General features: G+C 41.0%; 1 protein-coding gene across 14 annotated transcripts in view; it reads right to left on the reverse strand.

Annotated features, from left to right (window-relative positions):
• The window catches only part of bru3 (CUGBP Elav-like family member bruno 3), a 660,667-nt gene that overhangs the window by 75,103 nt on the left and 565,677 nt on the right, over positions 1-19,887 (reverse strand). For 10 of the 14 annotated variants that reach the window (XM_018519839.1, XM_018519831.1, XM_018519830.1 and 7 more), the window contains 2 exons: positions 10,412-10,460; positions 1,450-1,575 (listed from right to left, as the gene is read on the reverse strand). In XM_018519839.1, coding sequence (XP_018375341.1) covers positions 1,450-1,575; positions 10,412-10,460 — 175 coding nt within the window. Of the gene's footprint in view, positions 1-1,449; positions 1,576-4,209; positions 4,282-10,411; positions 10,461-19,887 lie in introns of all 14 variants that reach the window. The other 4 variants (XM_018519836.1, XM_018519837.1, XM_018519840.1 and 1 more) reach the window with 2 other exon arrangements.

Below are 19,887 nucleotides of genomic sequence, written 5' to 3' on the forward strand. Positions count from 1 at the left end.
CCCCCCCCCCCTTCTCCTCTCCTCCTCTAGTTACCTTCCGAGTGAAGACGCATCGCGAGGTCTTCACTCTTGAATGAAAATATTTAAATTTCGCCGCCTCGTCCAGCGGAAATTATTGCTCTCGCCGCTTCGTCCGACTGCAGCTCCGCGCCCACTTTTCGTCCGCCATATTCCGTCAGTTATCCCCGCCCGAATTACATCCATCCTCTTGCCGCCTTATCTATCCTTTCGCGCTGTAAACAGCGCGAGCGAATATTCAAATGCCGTCGCGATTATATCCTTCCTTAGTCGTGCATCATCGTCGGGGCGGTGAGTCTCTATCTCTTTTTTCCTTCTCGTAATGCTTGGTCGAGGCAATTGCCTTCTTTCCTTTGAGATAGTCGCCCTCCTTCCCTTTTGCTGCCTCATCTCATGATTAATTTCACGGAGTCCGTTCGTCCCCACCCCCCCCCCTCTGAAAAGCAAGTGCCCCGGAGAGTCTCTTTGTCGCTTCATCGTTCGATGAAAATGCCTAAAGGCGCCGCGGATTATGAGCTTCACGGCTCTCTCAAATGATGATGTACAAAGTGTCCAAGGTTACCACACTACCTCCTTTTTATTTCTCGACCATTTTAAAACAAATTTTTCTTTAACAAAATGTCACTGTTTTTTTTTACACGATAAAAATGTGTGAGAGATCTTTATATAAAATTACAAAAACTCAATTTTTAAAAATTCAAATTAAACTTCAGTTAAATAAACTTCAGTTTAATAAAAGTAATTTTGTGGTTGCAATTATTAATAGAAACTAAATACAATGAGCACTTATCGCGTTTTATATATCATGAAATTAATTGCTTTTGCACGCTAACGAGATGAAACAACAGCGTTGAAATTACGTAAGCTTCACAAATGGTTATGTTCGCTGATTTTTTAAAGATTAAAACTGTATGAATCGAGTGGAAGAGAGGTAATGCGCGGCGAAGACGTAAAACGATCGTGCAGTAAAGAGGGACGCGAATATCCCGCCCTGCGGCTAAAAATTGCACAGATACCCGTATTTTTATGGACAATGTGCCTATGCTTTTATCCCACGACATAAAAATATACGCGCACCACGTTACGGTACACTTAGTTCTAGAGAGAATACGGTTTTCGTGCTTAATCCCTCAGGGACTGAAGCACTGAAGCTATTTTTAAATTCCTTTATCGGCGATCTTTGAACTTTTTGCGATAGCGAATCGTTGGTCGTAATATCTGCGATTCTCACGTATGTTTTCTCACGAATTTTCTGTGTCGAATGTAAAATTAAAGTAAGCGGGTGATACTTAAATCGTACAGTTTTCTCGAGGAAATATTTATTTCGGAGATAGGTTGAGAAAATTGATTGTACCTTGTTTGTATACACGATTACTAATCATGCAACAGTTAGCAAATATATCATGTAAACAGCTGACAATGAGCACTCACCTCTGCTGCTTCCGTCGGGTCCACGGAGGATGGTGCACTCCTCTATTGAACCGAAGGTAGTAAACAGCTGTCGCACATCGTCTTCAGTTTGTTGCTTGCTTAACATACCAACGAACAGCTTTCTGTCTGCGGGTCGACGACGGCACGTTGCGAAATAGAGGGAACAGAGAAAAAAAAGAAAGAACAACGTTAGTCAGTTCTGTGTGTGAGCTAAGCGTTATAGGCGTTAAAGAGAAGATCTTGCGGCTAACACCGAGAACGACAAAGTTACACGGTTACACCAGCATCCACCATCCTAAAGGGAGGGAGATAGGGATATATAGATATATAATATATATATAAAAACGTAACATATCTGATGTGCACACGTACGGTACCTTAAACGCGCACGGTTACACTCGTTATTACGTCAACGTGTACATCTAATAGCACTGGAAATCGCGCAAGTGTATGTGTGTGGGTTATGGGTTTTATGTGTGTGTCTTCTGTGCGACAATAGTAAACCGAGAACAACCACGGGAACAATTATCATAACCGACAACAATGTAACATACAGTGTTGTAACAGTGGAAAACGGTACTTTAATGGGAACGAAAATCGTAATATAACAGAGACATGGGAAATAATTCAAAATCAATGTTGAGCTACATTCGGTATTATAATATAAGTATATCAAAAACCGAAAACAAACGGAATCGCGATAAAATCAGGTAGGATGTTAAGCGATCCAATTATAGCTGATACTCCCGACGGTGATCCGTGTCGAGTTTTTCAATTTTTTTTTTACAACTGTAGAAACAATACCGCTAAACTACTGTTTAGTTGTTTAGCAGACAGGAAACGTAATGTATTCTCGAGATGGATCACCGTTACACAAAGTTTAACAATGAATACTTATTATATTCTGCAGCTATTTCTAAGTTGTGCGCGAAAAGTTGAATGAGGAAGAACGGGTCATATAAGGCGTTTCATGTTAAATGAAAAGTATATGATTTTATCCGATTGAGAATTTTTCAAGATTATCATTTCAATATAAAAATCATTTTGATTTCCGTTTAGCTCATTTTTAAGGTGGATGCAGCGTACTTGAAACTGTTTGGCAAAAGATTTTGATCAATTTCGCTTTTAAAAATATTTTCGACTTTGTGTAAGCTAGATTTATCTTAAAATAATTATTGTAGCAGTTACGAAATCAAATTTTGATAAATTAGCGATAGTTTGTTTAGAAATATCTGCACTGAATGTATATTAATGTATGTATTCGTTATGTGTGTATGTGTGTGTGTGTGTGTATCCTCGTAATATCAAATAGTAAAATACGATTATGGCTGTGCGAGATTCACAATTAGTAGGATAACACAGGAAATAGTTTCAATTGAACTGGGAATGGAATGCGGCAGGTGGGAGAATGGTTCAATCGACTGTTGAGAAATAGGGATGTTATATTGTTATATATAGAAATGTCAAATCTAGATAATACAATAAGATAAATGTAGCTCACATATATTATATCATAATCAGAAAATATGTACAGAGGTGATAAAAAACACATTGACAACGAACGAGACAACACATCCAACGAGCGAGCCACTATTATATGATCATAGCTGTAAAGAGCGATATATATATGTATATATATATAATATAATTTTATATATATATAATATGTACGATCAAGATGGTTTTGTCCATACGAATATGGATATGAGATTAGACAGGGGGGTTCGGGAATGTAAGACGTCGGGACTTATGGACTTAGAAACGTACAATAAACTCGGTACTCGGAGCAAAGGGTCGTTGCTATCGTACGGTCGGTAGACGCTCTAAGACCGCGATTCTCTCATATATTCTGCATCACTCTCGGTTCATTGTGCCGGTCTGAATTCTAAGAGCGTCCACGCCACGCACGCCTCGTCGTAACGAGGCTTCAATAGTGTGTAACGGCGGTGCGTAATAAACAGAGCAAAAAAACACGAACGACAGGTTTACGGCTACAGGTTTCAGTCACGCATGTGGGTACGCACAACACTGTCTATAATACCTTCTGTAATGCGTAAAATGATGCGTATCGTGCCGGATGAGAAACGGATAAGAAGGGGATGGCGAGACTGACATAGAGGAGCCCAATAGCGTTTTCATCGCGCGGTTAAGCAGTGCGCATTACCGGAAGAACGTGCGAGTTATTACGATTGAATTTTCAGCTCAGAGCAACTCGAGAATTTTATCAGCGAAGAGATTTGGATTTTTGAAAAATCAATGTATTTGGGGAAATCAAACTTTTGAATTTTTAACCAATTGCTTGTGCCAATTCATGGATATAATCCTAAACGTACGCGAGAGTCCTAATGAGTCGCGCGCGTGTCAAAAGCTCCGAGAAATTTGAGACCTTTCTTTTTTTTTTTTACGAAAGAATTTGGACGAGCACTTTGTGCAAATTTAGCCTTCTCGACGGATAGATATGTACCGGCTGCACTAAGTCGGGCTAAGGGATAGTGGTTCGTGAGGGAATGCTGGAGTTTTGGTGGTTCAAACACTAGCGAGCAGCAAAATGAACTTTGCGGCGGGCTGTGCTGGCTGAATCAGCGGTGTTGGCGTGATGTTGGCGGGAGAGAATGAGGGGCTGGGTAGTTGGACCCGTTTCTTTTTCCTTATTCATTTTGTTCTCATTTCATCGAGGGGGGAAGTTCTCTTTCTGCCAATTTGCGGAGAAGAATAGAGGTACTGGAAGGAAGCTAGCTATCTCCTGGAAGTCGAAGTTACCTTCAGCGGCCGAAACCGGTGCTTCCTACTTCCAGAAGATGGCACAGGCGCTCCCGTCGTCCATCATGCACTCTGGAATACAGAACAGAAACAAAGAAATGGCATTGGACCTAAAAAAATACACCATTCGTTGTCTATATGAATCCTCGCAAGATTCAATTCGATCTTAATCTCGCCCAACTGCGAATCGTACCCATGCGTTTTCTTTCGTATACTCGTACCGTACAGGACATTTCTTTCGATCGGATCTTCTGCGTGATGAATACGATACGACCTATCACATTATAAAAAAAAAAATTATGATCAGTAACAAGAATATTATTTGTAAAAAAAAAAAAAGATCGATGCTTATCGCTGCGTTGAGCGAAAACTACTTCTCTCTTATAAATTTATTTTATAATTAATCATTACTTATCGATTTTCAGGTTACTACACTGAATTCATTTGCGTAGCAACGATTAAGTCTCATTAAAATGTATATTCCGTTTGATTATTGTTAAATATCAAGTGTGGTATTTTTGATTTTAACATTGCAATTAGATATTATATAATTATAGCAACCTAATTTTCATAATATAATATTAGTCGTGGATATAATACAATCAGATTAATAATCGCAGGAATTAAACTATCACGAAATATCAATAACACCGGTAACAAGATTTGAAATATTATGCTATTTACGATAATGAAATGGAATGATTTTCGTAAACACCTCAATACGTTTGCAACGAATTGAGAAATCTTTCGTAGGAGTTCATATCAACATTGATAAATTTATTGCAGATTTTTCTAAAAGGTTTCGTCCTGTTGTTTTTATCGTCAGTAAATTAATTAAGAGACGCTGTTTTTATGTGCAATGCATCGGGCAATCTCGTTCGAGCAAAAAACACTGAGGGGGGCGAGTTTATGTTTTTCCGGTTAGATCGCGACTGCATCTCGGATTGCGACGCTCTGTTTTCGATCTACCGCATTTCTCGCGTGAATGAGCTTAATGACGCGTTTCGCGAGGGGGTTATGGAGACGCAAAATTGGCGAGCCGAGTTAAAGGTCGTTGTCGCGGATGCTAGACGAGAGAGCTCATTCCGTGAGATGCCTCGGCTCGCGCCTTCCAGCCAGGCTCCGGGGCACATTTAAGGATTTGTCTCGGGAAATTAGATTCTCGCCTGACTTGCAGCCTCGTTGCATCCCCGCTTTCCGCAGATTCTTCCCTCTCCCTCTTTTTACCCCTGGCAATCCTCATACCGCGCACACCCGTCTCGATTCCCTTCGGCGTATCAACGCCTCGTCGGGAAATATCCCGTCTGTCCTTAGCCCCGGGTACTTTTCGCCGAGAGTTCGCTCCCATTGTCGCGTCAGGATACCGTAGGGACCAAGAATTGGACCTTTGTCGCCGGAGCTAAGTGTTAACGCGCCTTTCGACTCCCCAAGCGGAAGCGAAAGAGGAATTAACTCTCGAGAAATTATCATCTCGCTGGACGACGAGAACAAAGCGAACGTTTTGTTTGACACGACGCGGATATCTAAACCGCGTTTTATTCATGATAATGTATTTTTCCTATACTATAAACCTGTCAAATGGCCCTGTTCTGTCGAATTGTCATTAATTAATACCAATTAATCGCTTTATTTAAATTATTAGTATTTGAAAATATTATGGGTATAGATTTACTCATAATTTTTTAAAAAACGTAGGTAGAAATTATAGAAATAGTAAATGGAAAAAACGCGTCAAATAGCTCTTGTTTAATAATATTTAAAAAAATTTTAACATAACGCTTTTTTATTACGATTTTTCGATAGAATTGCATATTTAAAGGTTTGTAAAGAATGGTTATTACGGAAGAAAAAATATATTGAACAATATCGTAAAACGATATTTTACAATTCACATTTTTTTGTCGCTGGGATATAAAAATACTCCAGGTGACTATTCGCGGGGAGGGAGGATTAAAATAATAATTTCAAAAAAATATATCTGTTAGCTTGTTATTCTTTCTTTCCAAATGAATAAAATGAGTATTAAATTAAGAATCTATTAATATAGTTTTAATTAATGTTCTCTACAATAAAATTTAATTATTTTGGTATTTTTCTCTCATTGAATATATTCAGTATATTTTTTCATAAATTTATTATTTAGAAATTGAAGAAAAACTAGCTGTAATTAAAACTCTAGTTAAAATAAAATAAAGTCGACGAACATCAAAATATATTTTTCCTCTACGAAATTCAAATATTCTATGACACGTTCATTCAAGTGAATATTACAGTAAATAAAAATATTTCATAAATGCTTTTGTAATTTTCATATTTCTCTGATACTGCTCGTAAGTGTCGTTGCTCATACGCGAACATAACTTGGCGAATATTCTCCGACATACCATAAAATGAAGTTGCAGTACAAATCCAGCGAGTAAGTTTGCGCTTGCCTTACGACGAATACCCCGTCATCCGTCGCTCTTCTTCGTAAGAAGAGGTACGAAAACGGACTCTTATAATCCGCGAGGATTTCTCTCGGATGGGTTTAAGACCAGTCCACGTCATGTCAGTCGAACTTGGCAGCGACGCGAGAAGACGGCCGTAGGCCCCTTTCCCCTTTTCCTCAACCCGATATTCCGGGATACGTTTATCTACGACGAAGAGGTAGCGGTAGGCGAGTGATGGCGGTAGGAGCAAGGTGGCTCGCTGAGGGATCGAAACTTATCTACTTGCTCAACTAGCTCCGGTACAGCGGCACCCACCCTTATCCAGTCGTAGAAACTTCGACCGACCCTGAGTCGGCGGGCCAACTTCCGCGCGAGATACGCATTTCTCAAATCTGTTCTCGTCGCTGTAAACTTAATTCCGGCTGTGCTTCGGCTGCTATTATCGCGCGTGCGGAGTCTTACCATCGACGTGCGTGAAAAATGTTTCGGAAAAGAGCTACGTCGGGAATCTTCACTCGAATGGATTTCGCTGAGATTCTTTCTGGAGTAAACGTATCTTCGATGATACATTACCGCGATAAAAACTGGAAAGGATAAGTGCATAGCTCGTATGAGTTGCGCTCGTAAAATTCCAGCCGATATTACGGAAGATAGTGCATTTATGAACGGTCATTGTTCGCGCATCTCAACACGGTAAATTTCTAAACGTTAGCAAGGATTTAAGATAACGTCAAATTCAGCATGAAATATCTTTTGAATTGTTTGTACGGTTCTCCGTACAATTCGCGGATGGATTTATCGCACAAACACTTTGCGGTATCTCGCGCGATAAGAGGAATTGGTACAGTGAAACAAGTCATTTCCGCAGCCGGACGTTTTAGCCTCGCATCGTCTCGCAATTAAAGCCTGATTTATTTACCTTTTGTATCGCTAATAAGACGTTTACTCTGCGGAGTCGCCTTTCGAATCGTTATAGAAGAAAATCTATAAAATGATGTAACTAAACCGCATGTTGAGGATTCCAAAACGCAGGCATAAAGGGCAGTCATTAACGTGGGAAAAGACGAAGAAGTCCCTTGGAACAACGAAATCTGTCTCGACAGAAGAGAGAAGTGGTTATAGCCATTGCTATCTTAAACCTTAAACTATCATTTTATGAATACGAAGCGGTGTAACACCTTTTTTTAAATAGGAATATATCATGAAAAAGTTATATCGAGTTTGCTTACTAAAAATACAATGTTTCTCATGTGATAGTTCGTGAAATCGACAAGAAACGATTATAGTATATTCGACCTATTTAGAACAACTTAAAGTGATTCAATTCGATTTAAATCCGCCTTCAAGATGAGATTCTTAGAATCCATTTATGCGATCGAGATAGAATTTATATACGGATTAAACCGAAATATGAATTACTGCTGACAAGAGGTATTCGAGTAAATGCACCTATTGTTACCGGATAGTAATCTTATAATATTGTTAATTGCGAAACGTGATCAAATGTCGCGGAAGTTATTGAAACATATCTCTAATATAGTTTAATTTCGATGGACGTTGATGACCGGTTTTAACAACTTAAAGCAGATTACACGTAACATCGGACTAATTACGCGACTGAGGATTTGCCATGATCCCGTGCGTTATCCAAACGAATTACATGACGTCATTAACATTTGTATCGGCCCGAGATAACCTGAGGATTACGTCAGCGGTCATGAAGGATCGTGAAGATCATGCCGGGTTGGCTGTTAAGGATGACGCGATTAAAGGGTGGACAAAGAGAATGAGAGACGCGAAGATGAAGTGGCGGAAACCATCTTGTAGGACCGTACGCGATAGAGGGTAGACATCGGCGGTTACCGCTGAGGATAGAGGCGGCTCGGCGATGCTGTCGAAGTTCAGTAACCTCCCTGATTGAACTCTCTCTGCGACTACGTAGATACAGCGTCTACATAGGTATACACTGCGCCGCAGAAGCAACGGCGGGAGCAGCACCGTGCTCAGGATCACTCCTGCATCCGCGTCAAGCCGAGGCTTTGTGGGGCCGCACGGAGGCAGGCGACCGGAGATTACAATGGCATCTCCTCCAGATTAGCATATGAATTACGATCCCCCTCATCTACTCCCCTTCGCCGCCCCCTCGTGCCTTCTTCCGCATATCCCGGTCTAACGCCCTGCGCGATCTCGCTCGATCTCTTCCTTCGCATTTCTATATGTATATATATCTCTCTCTCTCTCTCTCTCTCTCTCTCCCCCCTCTCCCTGTCTCTGTCTCTTTCTCTCTTATATGAATTCTCCTCCTTTATCTTGGCGCACTCCTTGCGTTGGAGTCCTGCCCACCTTCGTCGGCAGGAAGGACTTCGGAGTAGTTGCCAGCTCGTCGGGAACGCTGTGTGTCCCCGGTGTGGCACGGACTTTGCGAATGGTAACGAAGGGGGCCCCAACGGCTCTTAGCCTTCGGGAATTCCCGGACGAGCTTCCCTGCTATTTACATGCATCGGAAGCGACGCTGGGAGCTTCGACGATGGCGCTCGCCAAACGGATGGAACAGTATCGATCGGTTATGACCCGCCTCCAAAGATAAATACCATATTTTTAATTAAATCGTGGCTCCAATGGTACGAGTTATATTTGCCGAGGTGCTTTATAGAAATTAACGTATGGGACGAATCGAACGCGAGCGCGAGCGGATGAACGAATGGGGATACGGATAAGCGATCAGATTTTTGCGCGAGATACTATTTACAACGCTCGTAACCGCGCCGATTAGAGATCGTGCTTTTTCGCAAATAATACTAACGAAATTATATATTTATAAGATTGGCAGGACAAAGGTGGGCGTATGGTCACGCGATTCCGGGAGGAGACGCGAGGTGCAGGGCACTCATTAAAAACAATGGTCGATCGACAATTTGTCTCTCGATTATCTGGAGTTTCGTCATACATACGCGAATGCCTGCCCCCAGTTATCCTACCGTGACGCGAAATTTATGACCCGCGGCGTCCATGGCGATAAGCGAATGTCAACATGACGGCCATCGCCAGCTGAAAAATTCCACGTAATTAATAAAATTGGCTCTCTCGGCACAAGGTGTGCACGTGGAAGATATGGCGCGGGCGCGAAGAGGAGCCGCCACGCGCGACAACTCTGTAGAGAGAACCGAGCCGATGGGTATCAGCACGACTGGATGGGTGGGTGTACCCGCGGTATACATTTTTTATCTGTAGTCTATCGCGCCACCACCGGCGCGAGTATGAATTTTATACGACCAATGTGTTATCGCGACTCACTATTACAGCGAATTATCTGTAGTTTATTACATAGCACTCTTGATTGATATGGAATCTAATGCTATTAAAGACACCGAGTACCTATACTACGCAGAATACAATTGTTTCCCCTATATTTATGTATTATATAATACGAGAAGTATGGTATTTCCAGCACGAAACTAATTTGTAATTGATTTATCACTAACAGCGTGTTCATGAAATATTTAATTATTTGCTGTCGTTCATGAATATTCGAAATATGTGTGATTACAATCTCTTGCGACGTCTTTTTACTTTGTATGGTGTAAAAATGAGAATATTGTGGATACTAAAAAATTGAAAGCGTTACTTTAAGAGCGTTATAATTTCTTTTTCAATGCTTAATTAAATTTAATTCTATCGAATTTGATAAGAATTTTGATATTCCTCATCGTAATTAAATTAGCGAAATAATTTTCGAGATATCGAGACATATTGGATCGATTGCTTGTTCTCACCTCCGCGGTTTTCACTGTCCGCTGGCTTCACTTGGATAGGACGGTTCATCTGCAACAAAAAGAAAAACGACACGTTAGAGTCGTCTCGCAATAAGGCGTCTCTGGTTCTCCTACGATATTTCTTATATTTACAGAAAGTCGCGGACTTTCGTCTTTCTATTTCTGCTTTTATCCTTTCTGAGAGGATGCGGCAAGTGGAGCAAGAAGAACGAAAGCTCATGGGCGACGAAGGACGAAACCGGCATGCAGGGATAGCAGGAATATCCAGTTTGCCGAGAAAGCGGAAGTATCGTTATTTGTCCGGCATGTATGCGCTCGTCCTTCGCGTCACTTCGGCCCCGTTCAAACACCATCAGCGGTTGCGAGAGCTTCCTCTGCCGTTGACAGTTCTAGCTGTCAGAGTGCGCATGGGTTCGCGAGTGGAGCGCAGAAACGGGAACGAGGTAGAAGGAGTGACAGAAGCGCTCGAGAAAGGACGAAGAGAACGAGGAGGAGAGTAGCCGGGTATCTCATCCCATCGTTGTGGGTTACGAAAGCACGGAACCCGCCACTCGTCCTTCCGCCGCTAGTCCTGCTAGAAGTCCTTTGGACCGCTGCGGATGGGTCGGGATCCCAACGAACAAATAACATTGTTTATTTCTCGGACGGGTCGCACCGCCGCAGCGCGTTCCAGTTCGCTCCTAGGGGATGAGGATGCATGATTCATGACGTGGGGGACACAAGACCGTACTTCGATCCCAGTTTCCACTCCTCCCTCCCGCTTTTCGTTCCGTCTCCGTCCGTCTCGTGCGATTTCGTCTCTCCTATCGACTTCGCTCGGTCTTGAACTCTTTGCACAATACACCCCTTCCCCATCCCCTTCTCTTCACCACTTCCGTGTCTCCGTTGGCGCGAATGCCGTTTCCAATAGTGGTATTATCCTACTGCTGGCCTTGCAGATCCTTTCTCTCTGACCAATTTTCCTCCGAGGATCACTGAACTGCCGCAGACGCAAAAGAGTTGCCAGACCTTACGGTTTACCGATGACACGATTTTATCTTTCAAATATTCGTATTATTCGTAATGTGTGGACGTGTATATCCTTATGGCACCAAGAAAGAAATAATATACAATACATGTAAGAGTATACTAAGAAAAAATTGTTCACTTTTTTTTTTACTAAATTAATTTAATTGTCTTTAAACAGTATTACAAAATTTTAAACAATTTTTAATAATTAGGATCGCATTTTTAAACTGAAAATTAAACTCGTCGTGCAATTTGCTTGAACTGGAAATTGTAAAAAAATTCATACAGAAATATTATTAAGCATCAAACATTCACCTTGACCAAACATGGTTGACTCTCTTTATTCATTCGTATTGAATATTTCTTGATTCGTTTTCACTTAATATTATTTAAAAAATAATATTGCATTGCTGTATCGATTATTTTGATCAGGGTTTCAATAATTATAAAATTTTATTTTCGTTAACGTACTTAGGTAAATGCCATGTGTATGATTTCATTCTTGATTGAAATATATGACTAAAAACATGATAATAGGTAACAGAATACTAGACTGGAAAATCTGGTTTTTAACGTATACAATTGGCATTACGACCATCTGTCTTCTTTTATTTTTCTTTTATTATAATACTTCTATAAGAACAACGGGGGGAAAGATGCGCGATATGTGGGGTGGGAACGTGCTCGGTAACCCCGAAACTTTTTCTGCACGTATGCATATCAGGCACAAAGAGAAGCGACGTTACGGTCGGGGTCAGTGCCACGATCACGTAGGCATTATACCATGTATATGTGTACGTCAAACAAGCGAGCATGGGTGTTCCGGGTTCATGGAGCTCTCTTCTTCGAGATCGATATAACGCAACCATACTATCGCGACCTGCACACGTACCGTTGTCTCTCTCGTGGAGAAAATTTTTTAACGGCATCGCATTACATCGTGTTCATACATAAGGAATAGAAAACGCGAGATTGGAAGGTCTATCGAAGGGATGGAAAAAACGCGAGAGATTACACGTTTCTCGAACGAGCAATTAACGTCGTCTCGAGGGATCAAACTCCACGCTATCGATTAATCCGACGATACGCGACTGTCAGGCGGTAATTACTCGCGATTCTGTGAAGAGGGTCGCCATTAACTCTTTAATATTTCATAGTGGCGGCTGTACGTCCGGTCGCGATTCCCGAGACCAGTGAGGGACGACGGAAGGAGAGAAAGCGGTCGTGACGACAAGCAAGACAGCAAGGGGGAAACAGAAAGAGGGAGAGGAAGATCGAGCTGGTGAAAGCGAGAGAGGGAAACAGAGAGAGAGAGAGAGATAGGAGGGAGAAGGTCACTTTAAGCACTGTCCGATGGTCAGGAAATTAAACTTTGAGTCGAGAACTGGCCATTAGGCGTTTGTTGTTGCCTCGTTGTCAGGGGAACCCGGTGTCCGTATAGATACCGGAACTGAGATACGACGCTCCGTCTCCCGCCTTGTCTCTCCGGACGAGTTTAACGTTGAATGTATCGTGTAAATGTCACTTACGACCCAAGGGATCTGTACCAGTCAATAACGATCAGATGAGCGAGACTTCCGCTCGGGTAGACTGTACTTCGGCGACGAGACGTACCGATTAAGGTGGCCCGACTATTAACTACCCGCGTAATCTCGTTGTTGCGCCTGATACTTGTAGTCGCTCGATTGCAGTAGAGAGGTGATGTCAATTGGCACTTTGGCAACGTGCCACGGTATCGCAGCGCGACACGGTATTGCCACGTTTTCGAAATATGCATCGAACCTCCGTCGTGTGTCGGGGAAAGTCTGTATTATTTTATCGTTAAAACGATATCTCTATTTGCGGTTTATGAGAGCGTGAAGTGTAAACGCGAGATGAACGTTGTGGGAGGAGAGAGAGAAGCGTTATTAAAATTGAAAACTGATACTTTCCGCGTATTAATTGGCAGCGACGCTTGTTGAATATGTCAACGCGCGTTATCCTCGCAAAGGAATTTTAGATTAAAGTTAACACACGTGGAGGAACATCGCACACGCCGCACGCATTATATGCAAAACGGACGAACGAAGACAGATAGTTCCAGGCCGCCTCATGCATAAAGGTCGTTTAGGGTTCACGATTAACTCTCGTCCTTTTTGGAACGCTACTGTAGGAAGCTGCAGGATAATTAAGTACGGTTTTTTTTTTTTCCAACGGCACGCTCGTCGTGCTGTCGTAGAGAGATCATGGAGAAAAAAGCCGCGCCTCTATTTAACGATCGCGTTACGATCGAGCGTCGACCCTTTGGCAATTTGTGTCATCAGCCGCGTGCACTTGGAAAATCGATCCCCTTGAGAGGCACCGCTCAAGATGGATGGTAATAAGTAAATGTGTTTGCTGAGCCCCGAGCGCGCATCACGAGCAATTAATTAAGCTCGATTATCTATGTACACTGCGGGAAAGTGCGCAGCCTCGCTACCGCCCGGTAGATACTGAATGATAGCCACGCGCACGGCAAATGCGCCGAATGATAATGCTTGTACTCGCGGTAGAACTTCGTCTTATCAAATTAGCGTCAGAGATATCTCTCGCGTAGTGGAGAATATTTCCCTTTCGATGATGTTGTGTTATCGTAGGGATAGTTAATATACAACAGGATATAAGGGTGTTTTGAAATTTGCGACTCAAAATATTATAGTGAGAAAGTTCCCGAAAAATTTAAGCGGTAACTTTTTAGATAATAAAAGTATGAATATAGTCGGTCATAGATTACACTGAGAAAAATGTCTGGTTGGATTAATCTGGTTGAAAATGGAATCAAAATTTTCTGGTTCTATCTATTGGAATTCTAATTGAGGAATTCTAATTGATATAATCAGAATCTTCTAGTTTGTCCATTTTTAACCAAGCATTTTTCTCAGTGTATAACGTTTAGATGGTCATCTGTTTATGAGTTGCGCGTGTAGTAGTGTTTGTTGGTGAGTTTGCACTTCAGCAAGAAACTATTGCTTCCCAGAAATTATTGCTTAAAAGGTAAATACAAATAACTATTTTACTTAATTTTTCGAAAACTTTCTTTCTAGTTTTTCTCGTGATCGAAATTCAAAGATCTGGCATGGCCCTTTCGTAAAAATAGAGCGATCACGTGCTCACGCGCCGGAATTTTGATTATCTCGATTTATACCCATTGATAAATCCGAGCTTTTTCTTTTGGGACGAATTCACGCAGCTTTCTAGAGAGTCACGCAAAATCCAGATAGGGGATGGGCATAGGCTGATAACCGCCGAATTGAATGGTGAATGCCGTTTCGGAAATTGAATAAGCTATCGTGCTAGGGCCGAGTGGCGCTGCCGGTATTTGACCTGCCTGCGTGCAATCAATGTACTGATTGGAGATAAGGGCCCGCCCTGTAGCCCCTGGCATCCTCCCTGGCATGATTTATATACGTACGGTCTTTGCCGACGATGTATTCATTACTTGATTACCCATCGGCAGATTAATACCGATCCTATAACTGGCTACAGATATTCAAGATCTCTTTGACGAAAAATATTCATATTTGTCATTCATATTCTCACGCATTCTCGGATACGCCTCTCTAAAGTGGCGTCCACAATAAAATTTTAAGGCGTGAACTTTAAGTCTTAATCTTAAGAAATTGACTAATCGTAGTCAAATGTGAGGAGAACAACCAACTATGATTGATCAATTTCTTGTGGCTAAAGCTAAATCAACTATGATGGTCAATATTTATGACTTAAAACTTAAAAATCAATTATGATTAGGGGGGGGGGGTCACTTTCTTACGGTTCAAAGCTTAAATTTTATGTAGTTTAAGGCTCTTGTTCTGTAACTCTTAACGACAATTGTGGGTGTTGTTACATCGTCGTCGCGCATATTCTTATTACCATATTTTATACATGATAAGAAAACTGAGCAATGACAATATAACTTACATTGTCGTTAAGAGTTATAGAATAGTCATCTAATGTTAGTCGTTAATTATTGAGCTTGATAAACCTAACGTTATTTCGATTTTCTCCGAAGTTCCATCATAGCTCTTAACTTACAATTGGACCTTTTGCATATTATTGCGGATGATTTCATCAACCGAATACGAAAATTGACAAAGCACGCCGAAGACACGGTTCGGCTACGAGCTCGCTCGACATTTTCGTTACATAATTCAGTTATTCTAATTATTACGGATGCGCGCTCGCGAGCGTCTGGCTCGAGTTAACTTGAATAATCCTTTGCGTGGATATCAAGTGGGGAACTGCATGCTAACTGCGCGAAATCTGCGTTCGCGGTCGTGCCCGTTAATACGGCTAATTTGTCGACTGCTTCGAAGCAAATGCCAGGCCTCTCTGTGCTCGCGTCGGATGTTGCGCTACAGATACCAAAGCAGAGGGAACGCTGAAAGAGGATGAACTGTCAGCCAGCAGATTACATCTAAATGGATCCCGGCCGTGATCTAATTGGCAAATTAATTGCAACCCGTAATTAATTCCGTCGGTGATTGACATTTGACGTTTTGTTTGTATAAGCGGGTAACTGACTCTTCGAAATAGGCCCGTGCACTTTTTTGGCGTGCGTTTCGTCTAGAATCGCTCGCGGCAGAGCGCTGACCAATCGCGAGAGAACTATTCCATTGTGCTGTTCATACCGTATTTCGTTCAATTTCCGTGCGAATTTGTCGGCAGTATCGCGCGCTTAGCGCGTTATCGGCGTCACTTTTTGACGCGATCAAACAATGCGTCTCCGGCCGAGTGTTAACTCGCATTGAAGCCCAGGTTGCGATCCAGTGCAATTCAGGATAAATAAATGCGCACCTGCACTCCCGGCACATCGGCACGGTTGGCGCCCTGCCGTTTCGTCTGTTTGTGATTATAAATAGGATTTGAATTTTATTGTCGGGAGCAGAGTGTCGTATGATTGAACGTCATGCCATATAACAATGATTGCCATGCGGACTATGCGCACTCAAACTAATGCGAATATGATTGACTATACGCAGTAGGAATCGAAATAGTCAATTGATGAGTTTATTAAGCATAGCTAAACCACGAAATTCGGAATAAAATAACTCGACGTAAAAACTCGATGTAAAATATGACAAAAATATTTTAATGTAAAAATTTGTAATGTAAAAGTTATAATTTCAGTCTACCAAAATATTAATTTTCTTGTAAGATAAATAATTATAAAATAAATATAATTATATATATATATATATATATAAAATAAATTCTTACAAAATAAATAATTTTTTATAAGAAATAATAAATAAAAAAAATTACAAGTTATAAAAAATGGAATTTTTAAATATATTTCTATAGACGGTTTATAAATGACGATTTATTTTCTAGATATGATATTGGATAAATTAAGCATCAGTGGGTTTATTAAAAAGAAAAACAGAAATTTTTATTGTTCCGTATTATATAAAAATCTAAAAAAAATTCCTTTAGATTTGTCAAAGCTTTAACGAGTTTTTATCATCATAAAAGTCAGATTGTATTCTATTGTTAATTCAAATTTATCTATCAAATTCACAATCAAAATATCGATGGTACCTTTGAAGATCTCATATTGTCGGCGGAGGGTTAAAGAAACAATAAAAAGCTTTCTATTCACAAATAACTTTCTATAAAAATGACTTTCTATTCACAATTTTGTACGTACAATATTGCTGTGCACGAGGTCTTTATTCGCGAATTGTCTCACTAAAGGAACACATTGTAGGGCAAATTTTGTCTTTAACGGGAACATGTAACGTTTCCATTTTGAACATTGCACTTTGAACGTCGATGATCACGTTCGTGCCATGTCCGTTAAATAAAAATGTAAGTTTAGAAAACCAATTCCACGGCGGTCGTGTCGGCCGTGTTTTTCCGGGACATCGTGCTAAAATTCAGACCCAAGTAGAAATCGAACGATTGCCACGATATCACTATCCCTGTATCTCTTTACTGTGTTGTCGGGTTACGATACTGCGGCAAAGTAACGCATTCTCTCGAAACGGGAATTACGTTGCGCTTTTTCCCAGTTTTGTAACCATACTCTGACATACGGCCAGCGAATTTTTTTTACACGATTACCCGATCGTACCTGTACGAGGTATAAAGCATTCGCTTTCCCACCTATTCAATTTCTCTCTCCTTTTTTCTCTCTCTCTTTTTTTTTTATTCGGCTCCATCAGTTTTTTCCCTAACGCTCTACAAATATTTGAGCGTCGACTATACCACCCCCGCCGAAAGAGCATTCGAGTCGAGTGAGCTTTCGCGCCCTCCCTCCGGGGCACTCGTCGTTCACCGATTGTAATCTAAGCCAATGCTTCGGCGCGCATTAAATGTCAAACGTTATACGCCTCTCTATTTCACGGCTCTGCGGTAGCGAGCACCGGGGATGTTGGATGTGGCAGTCGGCTGGACAAACGCTTGGAAAATCGCGAGGCGGGATGCGATTGCCCCAACGGTTTACAACGCTCTTTGACGCGGTTCCGTTGTCACGTACCGCCATTCCGAGCTTCGATCGCCGCCCATTTGGCGGGTTACAGTCGTAACAACGTCGAAACTTCATTGCTTCTACACGATCTGCTCCGGCGAAATGTTCGCGTCGCGCATAAGAAACCGGCATCATGCAGATCGTCGGGGGAATAGTTATAGCTTAAAAGACGCGATCCGAGAAAACGCCAAGATTTTCGACGATTTCAAGTCCGGGACGAAAGTCAAAAGAGAATCAACGAAGTTCGAAAACCTAACAATGCATGTGATTGTCGGAATCTATCGAATTTCTACGTCGTCCGAATCACCGTTTCAAATTATGGTCGGTCTATATAGAATCTCAACGAAATCCCAATTTTGTCTTGATCGATGAACTTTGTTCGAATGAAATGCAAAACGTTGTCATTTTTACGTTTAGGATAAGGGACATTTCATATAGGAGGGTGGCGACGATTGAACCGACAAATCCAATGAGAAACTTTCTCTTTATTTGAGTTCCGTTATTACGAATTTTAATCGACATGGATGACGTGGATTCGTATCCAGATGCTGGTATTCAGACGTCCGTTCGTCGTCTATTGGTGCGTACGATCGTTTATTATTGGCTGTGGGCCAACATCCGGATTTAGGATTGATGTGCCATGCAAAGCGCCGCACCGCCATGTGGCGGGCTACATTACCAACGGCGTTATGCACCAGCACATTCACGTGTGCCGCCGCATTAATTGATGCACGTCTCTGCATCAACACCCCAGCCCGTGAGCGTCTCGTGAGAACTCGTCATGTGCCCTCGCAACGTAGAATTTCCGATACAATCGCCAAACGTTTGATAAACATTAAATATAGACGATACATGCGAGAGATGAAGAAGGTCCTATGATCGACAGAGCGAGGCAGGTCGACGGAGCTTAAAATATCCGTGGATGTTTTTATTTATCAAGTTTAAACGTACTTCATGTACAAACTGCGAATAGCCTCATTAACTATGATCGCATCGTATGAGAAAATTCATCTTTTCCTTTTTTCCTCGCTTTTTAATTGCATGCGAAATATACTTCGTGCATCGGCGAGTATCACTCTACTTAATGAACGCGCTTTAGTTAATTCGTTCCTGAGAAGTGCACGGAGAATCGATAGATTCTTCGAAAACGGTTGCGACGAAATATTCAAATGACGTAGAGGGTTCTACAATAAGAAAAAATTTGTACGATTAAGGCCTGGTTTTTCATTTTCTGGTTAATTTGTGGTTAGACTTGGCCTAATAATAATGTAAAAGTTATATTTTTCTAGCTATAGTTAATTACTAAACTAATGATTTTATAATGATGAGTAACTTTTAAAATAATGTATTTTTAATTGTTTGGCTGATGAAAACTAAATAGGGGAGACCGGGGCTGGTTGTCGTACGAGGTTGATTGTCAAAATGCTTATAACTCAAATAAGACACGGTAGAAAAATTTCTTTTTTTTTGACTGTAGATAGCTGATATAATATTAATTTGTTGTGTAAAACACAAGCATTGTATTAATGATTTTATAATGATGAGTAACTTTTAAAATAATGTATTTAATTGTTTGGCTGATGAAAACTAAGTAGGGGAGACCGGGGCTGGTTGTCGTACGGGGTTGATTGTCAAAATGCTTATAACTCAAACAAGACACGGCAGAAAAATCTCTTTTTTTTTGACTGTAGATAGCTGATATAATATTAATTTGTTGTGTAAAACACAAGCATTGTATATATTATTTATAGCGATTTTTGAGAAAATGAAGTCGGTGAGTCAATTTTTATAATCACCTATTTTGTTGTCTGACATTATTAAGTCTTTGGCATTATTAATCGTAATATCCCTGTATAGAAAATGACATATCTTAGAAGATCTTTGCTACAATTAAGTAATCATTATTCTGACTAAATTCGTGAATATAATCTCTTTTATTAAAAATGGCTATGTGGGGTAGATTGACCAAAATGAGACGAGG

This window comes from Trachymyrmex cornetzi, unplaced genomic scaffold (genome assembly GCF_001594075.2).
Source record: "Trachymyrmex cornetzi isolate Tcor2-1 unplaced genomic scaffold, Tcor1.1 scaffold85, whole genome shotgun sequence".
Classification (NCBI taxonomy): domain Eukaryota; kingdom Metazoa; phylum Arthropoda; class Insecta; order Hymenoptera; family Formicidae; genus Trachymyrmex; species Trachymyrmex cornetzi.